This window comes from Heteronotia binoei, chromosome 15 (genome assembly GCF_032191835.1).
Source record: "Heteronotia binoei isolate CCM8104 ecotype False Entrance Well chromosome 15, APGP_CSIRO_Hbin_v1, whole genome shotgun sequence".
Taxonomy (NCBI): Eukaryota; Metazoa; Chordata; class Lepidosauria; order Squamata; family Gekkonidae; genus Heteronotia; species Heteronotia binoei.
Window position 1 is genome coordinate 1,723,861 of NC_083237.1, and position 9,730 is coordinate 1,733,590.

The window sequence follows — 9,730 nt, forward strand, 5'->3', positions numbered from 1 at the left end:
ATATCCCGCCCTCCACTCCGAAGAGTCTCAGAGCGGCTCACAATCTCCTTTTCCTTCCTCCCCCCCAACAGACACCCTGTGAGGTGGGTGGGGCTGAGAGAGCTCTCACAGCAGCTGCCCTTTCAAGGACAACCTCTGCCAGAGCTATGGCTGACCCAAGGCCATGCTAGCAGGTGCAAGCGGAGGAGTGGGGAATCAAACCCGGTTCTCCCAGATAAGAGTCCGCACACTTAACCACTACACCAGACTGGCTCTCACAACCTCTGCCAGAGCTCTGGCTGACCCAAGGCCATGCCAGCAGGTGCAAATGGAGGAGTGGGGAATCAAACCCGGTTCTCCCAGATAAGAGAGCTCTGGCTGACCCAAGGCCATTCCTGCAGGTGCAGGTGAAGGAGTGGGGAATCAAACCCGGTTCTCCCAGATAAGAGAGCTCTGGCTGACCCAAGGCCATTCCAGCAGGTGCAAGTGGAGGAGTGGGGAATCAAACCCGGTTCTCCCAGATAAGAGTCCACACACTTAACCACTACACCAAACTTGCTCTCCACAGTTTTAGCAGTCAACATAATAAGACTGGAAGGGTTAAGTGGCTCATTAGTTGCATGGAAAGTTCCGGCCTCCTCGCAGACCTGAGTTGTAACATCTACAGTATACTGCAAGGCAATTCACGGGATATGTTGATAGCCAACTCCCTTTCATTCAGCATCTAGAATGTATCGCTCCGCAGGGTTGCTTTAGGGATTTCTTTGCACCAAAAAGCAACCCTGCGGAGCGATACATTCTAGATGTATCCAGCTGTTTCCAACTGTTTACAGACTGGAGTCTGTCTCAGGCAACTCTTCTGGGTCTCTTGAGCGCTTGCCAGATGCCATTCAGACAGGGGTGATAAGAGTAACAGTTTCTCCACCCACCACTGTAACAACATACCTTCTAGGGAAGAGTTCTTTGTCTGAATACGTCTGTTGACCAAGTAAAAACATCAGGTTAAGTCAGTAACACAGCCAGCTAGAGAGGCCCTGTGGTGCAGAGTGGTAAAGCAGCAATACTGCAGTACTGTGGTCTGAACTGTCTGCTCATGACTTGAGTTCTATCCCAGCGGAAGCTGGTTCAGGTAGCCAGCCCAAGGTTGACTCAGCCTTCCATCCTTCCGAGGTCAGTAAAATGAGCACCTAGCTTGCTGGGGGGAAAGCGGAGATGACTGGGGAAGGCAAGGGCAAACCACCCCGTCAAAAGTCTGCCGTGAAAACTTTGTGAAAGCAACGTCACCCCAGAGCCAGAAACGACTGGTGCTTGCAAAGGGGACCTTTCCTTTCCCATAGCCAGCTATTTCAATATCAGTTCTGAGTACTGGCTTTATCAGCAGTCCTCCAAAACCTCAGATACATGGCAAACTGCCCAGTTGTTCGGCCATTCCTCATTAAGAAAATATATATACATATCTCCTAATAAAAACATAGGCACACAAACAGGTTTCTATGCCAAAGGAACTTAATTAAAACCTTTTAAAAGTTGAAAGCCTTGGAGCACCAACACAAGCCAGCCGCCAACGTCCATGCATGCTCAGTCCACCCCAGAACTGTTTTCTGTGGCCCCAGAAGGTCAGACCAGAACCAGAGGGTTGAAATTAAATCAGAAGAGTTTCCGGCTCAACATTAGGAAGAACTTCCTGACTGTTAGAGCGGCTCCTCAGTGGAACAGGCTTCCTCCTCGGGAGGTGGTGGGCTCTGCTTCCTTGGGGGTTTTTAAGCAGAGGCTGGATGGCCACCTGACAGCAATGAGGATCCTGTGAATGTAGGGGGAGGGGTTTGTGAGTTTCCTGCATTGTGCAGGGGATTGGACTAGATGACCCTAGAGGTCCCTTCCAACTCTATGATTCTATGATACAATGGGTTGAAATAAAATCAGAAGAGCTTCTAGCTCAACATTAGAAAGAACTTCCTGACTATTAGAGTGATTCCTCAGTGGAACAGGCTTCCTCCTCGGGAGGTGGTGGGCTCTGCTTCCTTGGGGGTTTTTAAGCAGAGGCTGGATGGCCACCTGACAGCAATGAAGAAGAAGAAGAAGAAGAAGAAGATAAGAAGATATTGGATTTATATCCCGCCCTCCACTCCGAAGAGTCTCAGAGCGGCTCACAATCTCCTTTCCCTTCCTCCCCCACAACAGACACTCTGTGAGGTGGGTGGGGCTGAGAGGGCCCTCCCAGCAGCTGCCCTTTCAAGGACAACCTCTGCCAGAGCTATGGCTGACCCAAGGCCATGCTAGCAGGTGCAAGTGGAGGAGAGGGGAATCAAACCCAGTTCTCCCAGATAAGAGTCCGCACACTTCACCACTACACCAAACTAGCTCTCCTGTGAATTTAGGGGGAGGGGTTTGTGAGTTTCCTGCATTGTGCAGGGGGTTGGACTAGATGACCCTGGGGGTCCCTTCCAACTCTATGATCTTCTAGTATCCAGAGGTAGACTGCCTCTATCCACGGAGGTTCTATTTAGCTGTTGTGGTTAATGGCCTTCTGGTTTACCTGCACTTCATCAGCCAGCATGGCAGAGCAGCAAGAGTGTCAGCCTAGGATCGAGGAGAGCCAGGTACGAATCCTTGCTCTGCCACAGATGCTTGCTGGGTTCCCTTGGGCCAGTCACACCCTCTTTCAGCCTGACCTTCCTCACAGGGTTGTGGGGAGAGGAGAATGATGTCAGCCACCTGGGGTCCCCCTTGCCTGGGGGAGAAGTAAATACATAAAATAAATAAAACGGGAGTTTCCTAATCTAAAAAACAACAGCAATCCAAAGGCAACCCCAAAACCCAAAGGCAGCTGGTGGCTGTGAATTTGGAGTGATTTGTGTGCCGTCACACCAAACTGGCAGATACAGAAATAACAGTGATTGATTATGATAATTAGTATTAGTATTGTTAATGAGAGAGCATACCAGATGCAGCTGCTGTTCATCTGTTTTAATTTCTATGCAAGAGCCAGTTCACATGGCCTATAGGATGCCCCTGATGCCCCCCCCCCGACTCTCATGGGATTAAGGCCCTCCTGGGCTCCTCCAGAGGAGAGCCGGCGAAGACGAACTTCCTTCTCCGCTCGCCCAGCGCAGAGATTGCTGCACCTCCATCCTTCACATGTGTGCAGGGCCTTGGCCCGATCGCGGCTCCCCCAGGGCCAGCCCTCGCATGGCGTCTGCCTCAAAGCGGAAGACGTGCCAGCCCTCCTTGGCGGTGAGGTCCACGGCCCCTCGGCGGAGGTAGAAGTCAATGGCGGAGCGGTTCCAATCCAGTGCTGCTAACCTCATCTGGGTGCAGCCCTGCTGCAAGCCCATCTGCAAGGCAAGAGGATCCTGGGGTTTGCAGAGACAGGAACTGCTGGGAAGGAAGCGGGCAAGGAAAGGGAGGCCGGGAGGAAATTCCTTGGGAAGGAAGAACATAGACTGGGAAGAGAATTGGCAGCCGGGACTCCAGAGGGGAGGTAGAGCTGGGCTCGGAAGCTGCATTGCCTGCTCCCAAAAAAGGCGGCTGGTCTCCTTCCAGTCACTTCCGTTCCTACCGGCAAAATTCCCTTAAGGCTGAGCAATTGCCTGAGCAATTACCTGTAAGTCTGCCCCCTATCCACAGAAACTGGGGAAACGGAAGCAAAACATGGTTACCTGAGCAACTGAGCTCATCAGTTTCTTCCCGATCCCTTTTCCTGTGAGAAGGGTCAAGAAAACAGCGCAGCTTTACAAGATGACCTTCAGAGGTGCAAAGGGCAAGAAGCCCCACCCCCGCCCCTTTCAGTGTTCACCCAACATCTTGTCTCCAGCCTGTCCTCCCCATGGCCTGGGTCTTCTTGCGGATCATCCTGACACATTTCCTCAGGGGAAGTTTCCCCCCCCCCCCCCCCCAGTTCCCACTGGCTCTCTTACTCCCCTCCCTCCACTCTTGGCCTGAACGCCATACCCCGAAATTCTGGCATCACGTAGAGATCTTCCACGTAAATATTCCTTCCTTTCCAGGTGCTGTAAGTGAAGAAATAAAGGCCGTAGCCGACGATCCTGTGGCCTGTAGGAAATATGGAGGGACGTCAGCTTTTTGGTTGTAGGGCTCTTGGAGGTTGCAGCCTGTCTGGGACCCCCTCATCCCGCCCTTCATGCCCCCTGCCCTGGAGGTCTTGCTTCCCCAGGCAGTGCCTGAACCCAAGGCACAGAGTGAAAATGTCTTCTGGGAAGAGCCTGAGAGAAGCACTTGGGCTTCCTCTATAAGGGCTTCTTCTTGGCGATGGTCTTGCTGAGCAGTGGGGTGGGATGGGGGGTGGTCCCCTTCTTCCCAAACCAAGGACTTCCCGAACGACAGAGGTGCAGAAGAATTAATGTGCAGATCGCTTTTATTGTTTTTTTCACATTAATGTGGGGAGGAGAAAACAAACCATACACCCCGTTCTCCTCCGAAACTCTTCCCCATAGTCACAACATCTTATACCTTTCTGTAAACAAAGGCCAACTCACAGATTAGCTACACCGGTCTTCGCCTTTGACATTCTGATTACATTCATTGGTCAAATAAGTCTCATATCCCAACTTAGACCTCCATGCCCCACTTCCTTATACTTCATATCTGCAGTTTTGCCCCCTTCCCTGTTCGACTCCAGTGTAGGCTTCCTGGCCCAATTCCAGGATGAATCAGCAAAGAGCTCCTGCTATAGCAGGGAGATTTGACCTTCTCCAAGAGATAGGCTCCTGGTGACCCCCGGAGGTAGAAAGATAGCTTACTTTCCACCGAAAGATGTTTACAGAACAAAATGAAGATAACGAGTCTCTGCTAAAGGGGAGACTTCCTCTCGTATCTAATAGTAGCCCATTGTTCTTGGTTAAAACGTTGGAACCAAAATCATGGAAAAGGCCCTATAATACTTTTAAGGTGAGCTCGGCAAATATAAGCCTGCAAACATGATACTCTGAACATATATATAATACTTTGTTAAGGCAGGTTAGTGCAAATGATCAAGATTAGTGCAATTCTATTTGGCACTCTGTCCATGCTCTAATGCAAATCTGAATCTACGTCCAACAGAGGGAAAAGGGTAGCTGTTCATCTGGGTCAGGCCACACTTGCTGGGTCCACTGAGGGGCCTTTCTTCTCCACCTGGCAAATGGGGAGGGAGTTTGAATACATCACTTACCATCTTGACTGTGGGGTTCCGGTGGCACCTCGGCCACCAAGCATTTATAGAAGGGGTCTTTGCCAAATCCATCTTCGCAGAAATCTGAATGAGGGGAAAGGGAGACAAAGAGGCAAGGAGTGGAGAGAGAAAGGGAGGGGGAAAGCAAATAAGGAAAGCCAACCTCTGACAGACAGACAAGCTGCCCTGCCCCGCCTCTTTTCATAAGAGAACATAAGAGAAGCCATGTTGGATCAGGCCAATGGCCCATCCAGTCCAACTCTCTGTGTCACATAAGAACATAAGAGAAGCCATGTTGGATCAGGCCAATGGCCCCTCCAGTCCAACTCTCCGGGTCACATAAGAACATAAGAGAAGCCATGTTGGATCAGGCCAATGGCCCATCCAGTCCAACACTCTGTGTCACATAAGAACAGAAGAGAAGTCCTGTTGGATCAGGCCAGTGGACCATCCAGTCCAACACTCTGTGTCACATAAGAACATAAGAGAAGCCATGTTGGATCAGGCCAATGGCCCATCCAGTCCAACACTCTGTGTCTCATAAGAACAGAAGAGAAGCCATGTTGGATCAGGCCAATGGCCCATCCAGTCCAACACTCTGTGTCTCATAAGAACAGAAGAGAAGCCATGTTGGATCAGGCCAATGGCCCATCCAGTCCAACACCCTGTGTCACGCAGTGGCCAAAAAACCCAGGTGCCATCAGAGGGGCCAGGACACTAGAAGCACTCACACTGTTGCCCCCCCCCCACCACAAGCACCAAGAATACAGAGCATCACTGCCCCAGACAGAGAGTTCCAACAATAAGCTGTGGCTAATAGCCACTGATGGACCTCTGCTCCATATGCTTATCCAATCCCCTCTTGAAGCTGGCTATGCTTATAGCTGCCACCACCTTCTGTGGCAGTGAATTCCACCTGTTAATCATCCTTTGGTTGAAGAAGGACTTCCTTGTATCAGTTCTAACCCGACTGCTCAGCAATTTCATTGAATGCCCACGAGTTCTTGTATTGTGAGAAAGGGAGAAAAGGACTTCTTTCTCTACCTTCTCTACCCTGTGCATAATCTTGTATACCTTTTCCAGATTCCTGCATTCAAAGTGCACTGGGGTTTTCTCCCTGGCAATCCAAAAAATTAGCTGGGGTGCTGCTCTCCTGGCAGGGCCGAGGCTGGGGCGCCCTGGATCATCTGCTTCTCCTCCCATTCCCCTCTAATCCCCACTGATGAACCTCCTTATGGCCTCTGGATGTTGGCCACTGTGTGCCACAGAGGGTCGGACTAGATGGCCACTGGCCTGACCCAAGATGGCTTCTCTGATGTTCTTACGTTCACCTACTTCTCTGCCGCATTCCACTCCACTTTCCTGAAGTTCTACACCATCCCAAACGTGAGGTACCAGGTAGACTTGGGGAAGTAGAGGCCAAGACCAAAGGCCACTGGAGTGCAGAGCCAATATTTAGCCCGACAGCAGTTAACCTTGATAGAATGTGGGCACAACTCCTTAAAAAATGATGTTCCACCTCCATCCTCCAAATAAGACTTTGTGAGCAGATGGGAGAGGGTTACCTCACCTCCAAAATCTGCACCAGGAGTTTGGTCTCACCTTGATCACTGATTTTTACCTGCTCGGACAGGTTCTCAAACTCTGCCAGTTCCTGGGGAAAGAGGGAGATAACATCAACATCACATTTTAGGAAGACTGCAGGCCTGAGGGGTTTCATGCCCACGTGGCACAGCCCAGAATACACCACAATACAAGCCAGGCAGGCACACCAGAACTCTGAGCAGTGCCCCCAAATACATGGCGGAAGTGAGTTCCAGACGGCAGCCATCTTGGTCTGCAGCAGAAAAGCTTAGCATCTTACAGACCAACTCAGGGCTACCGTATTTTGAAAAGGAAAAAAACTGGACCCATTTCCCAACTGACAACTTCAAACAACAAGTGACCCTTGGGACAAATCTCATTGTAAATTCCCCTCCTATTTAACCGGTGAGAATTGCTACGAACAAGGAATAGTCCTAAAAAAAGGAGGACATTGTCATCAGTCTTTTTAAAAAGAGCTGAAAAGAGGCCAGACATCCAAAAAAGAGGACACGTCCTCTAAAAAGAGGACATCTGGTAACTTGAGCGCATGAGTTTCCAGGTGTCAAAGTACAAGTTGGAACAAAGTTCCTCAAGCCCTGGCTCTTGGGGATTCCAAAGGTGGATTCTCCCCTCCCCCACACACCATTGTGGCTGCAGTTTGCTCTGGACTGGCTGACTTTCCAGGGCAGCCCTATCAAGAATGCATTGCAGGAGTCAAGCCTGCCTGGAGATTGCTCAAATGTGGCTGACAGTGGGAGGGGGCTAGGAAGGGCTGGGAGGAAATCCTCCTGGGCCCTGAAGCTGCCAACACTCGAGCCAGTCCCTTCTTACAGCCTGGTCTACCTCTCCGGGTTATTGTGAGGATAAAAGAGAGGGAGTCGGCGCAGCTAGCAGGCCCTGCGAATGAGACTGCTCAGATTCCAGGAGGAGAGGGCTCTGCACGGCTCCTAGCCATGGTGACTTAGGAGAAGCTCCACCTTCAGAGGCAGCCTACCAAACTCCCAGGAGCCAGAATCGGGGGAAAGGCTGGGACTCCAGGCCCTGTGGCTAGCTCTCCAGAGGAACTGGGCGGCCGCTGGGTGGAACAGATGAACATATGAAGCTGCCTTATACTGAATCAGACCTTTGGTCCATCAAAGTGCAGACTGGCCACATTCCCCACCCCCAGCTGGCTCCTTTTCATGGGAGAAACCTCCAGAACTGCCACACACCTGCACAAAGGGTTGCCAATCCCCAGGTGGGGGCAGGGGATCCCCCAGTTTGGAGGCCTTCCCCCCCTTTTGGGGTCATCAGAAAGCGGTGGGGGGCACTCCATTATTCCCTGGGGAGACTGATTCCCATAGGGTATAATGGAGAATTGATCTGCGGCTTTCTGGGGCTCAGGGAGGGGGGTTGTTTTTTGAGCTAGAGGCACCTGATTTACAGCACAGCATCCAGTGCCTTGCCCCAAAACAAGTTTCCCAGCCCTTCCCAGCCCTTGTTTCAAAAGGATTGGAGCAGGGTGTCCAATTCTATGAGCCCCAAACGAAGGTGCCCCTATCCTTCATTATTCCAAATGGAGAGAAGGCATTTAAAAGGAGCGTGGTCCCTTTAAATGTGCTGGCCATCACTCCCTTTGGAGCTCAATTATGATTTTCTGCACTCTTGCTCCTGCCTCTACCCCCAAAGTCTCCTGGCTCCACTCCCCAGTGTCTCCTGGCTCCACCCCCAGTGTCTCCTGGCTCCACCCCCAAAGTCTCCTGGCTCCACCCCCAGTGTCTCCTAGCTCCACCCCCAGTGTCTCCTGGCTCCACCCCCAAAGTCTCCTAGCTCCACCCCCAGTGTCTCCTGGCTCAGTATCTCCTGGCTCCACCCCCAGTGTCTCCTGGCTCCACCCCCAAAGTCTCCTAGCTCCACCCCCAGTGTCTCCTGGCTCCACCCCCAGTGTCTCCTGGCTCCGCCCCAGTATCTCCTGGCTCCACCCCCTGTGTCTCCTGGCTCCACCTCCAAAGTCCCCAAATAGTTCTTGAATTGGACTCGGCAACCCTACCTGCACAGCATTGTTATAGCACCTCCAGCCCCGCCGGGATCAGCCGCCTGCAAGACCCCGGGCGCCTCCCCCCCCCGCCCCGAGATGGCAGCAGGAAGCCCAACCGGTGCAGCCTCCCCTCCTCCGCCCCTGCTGCCTACCCGGATGAGGCGCACGACCTGCGGGCAGTCCTCGGCTTTGCACGGCCGAACCGCCACCTCTGCCATGGCCTCTCCGCGCGCTGCAGCCTCTCTGGGGCCGCCCGACGGCCGGGCTCCGGGGACTACATTGCCCAGGATGCTCCAGGCGGGGAGGCCGGCCCGACCTTGGCTCCCGAGAGAGAGCAGCACCCGGGGGTGGGCGGCGCGGGTTGCAAGCGGCCGCCGGGGAGGTTCCACTGAGTCCGCCGCCTTCTCTGCCCCCTGCGGCTGCGGCTCTCCTAGGGTTGCCAAGTCCAATTCAAGAAATATCTGGGGACTTTGGGGGTGGAGCCAGGAGACTTTCGGGGGGGTGGAGCCAGGAGACACTGGGGGTGGAGCCAGGAGCAAGCGTGTGACAAGCATCGTTGACCTCCAAAGGGGAGTTCTGGCCGTCACATTTCAAGGGACTGCACACCTTTTCAATGCCTTCCCTCCGTTGGAAATAATGAAGGATAGGGGCAGCTTCTTTGGGGGCTCATGGAATTGGACTCCCTGGTCCAATCCTTTTGAAACTTAGAGGGTGTTTTGAGGAGAGGCACCGGCTGCTGTGCTGCAAACGTGGTGCATCTACCTCAAAAAACACCCTCGCCAGAGCTCCAGTCACCCGCAAATCAATTCTCCATTATATCCTGTGGGAATAGGGCTTCATAGAGAATAATGGATTGCCCAGCAGACATTTCTCTCTCTCCCCTCACTTTCTGATGCACCCCGCCTGCGTGCATTCATGCAGGCCTTCCTTCCAACCCAGGGGGCTGCTTGTGCAGGGCTGCCTTTAAATCTGGGGTGGTG

At 52.6% G+C, this 9,730-nt stretch overlaps 1 protein-coding gene across 2 annotated transcripts; it reads right to left on the reverse strand.

Moving 5' to 3' along the window:
• Positions 1 to 2,934: 2,934 nt before the first annotated feature.
• On the reverse strand, positions 2,935 to 9,175 carry LOC132584233 (thialysine N-epsilon-acetyltransferase-like). 2 transcript variants are annotated; one of them, XM_060256050.1, is made up of 6 exons: positions 8,903 to 9,175; positions 6,752 to 6,803; positions 5,150 to 5,233; positions 3,931 to 4,032; positions 3,639 to 3,679; positions 2,935 to 3,314 (listed from the first exon to the last, which is right to left on the reverse strand). In XM_060256050.1, the coding sequence occupies exons 1-6, from the start codon at positions 8,966 to 8,968 to the stop codon at positions 3,114 to 3,116; spliced, it is 546 nt and encodes a 181-aa protein (XP_060112033.1). In that variant the 5' UTR covers positions 8,969 to 9,175; the 3' UTR covers positions 2,935 to 3,113. The 2 variants fall into 2 exon arrangements, with proteins under 2 accessions (XP_060112033.1, XP_060112035.1); XM_060256052.1 differs by lacking the exon at positions 3,931 to 4,032 and having other exon boundaries at positions 8,903 to 8,999.
• Positions 9,176 to 9,730: the final 555 nt, after the last annotated feature.

Coding starts and splice junctions, on each gene's coding strand:
- LOC132584233 (XM_060256050.1), bottom strand. CDS start 8,968: ATGGCAGAGGTGGCGGTTCGGCCGTGCAAAGCCGAGGACTGCCCGCAG. Junction 6,804..8,902: donor AGGTCGTGCGCCTCATCCGG/GTAGGCAGCAGG, acceptor CTCTTTCCCCAG/GAACTGGCAGAGTTTGAGAA. Junction 3,680..3,930: donor CGTGATGCCAGAATTTCGGG/GTATGGCGTTCA, acceptor CCCTTCTCACAG/GAAAAGGGATCGGGAAGAAA.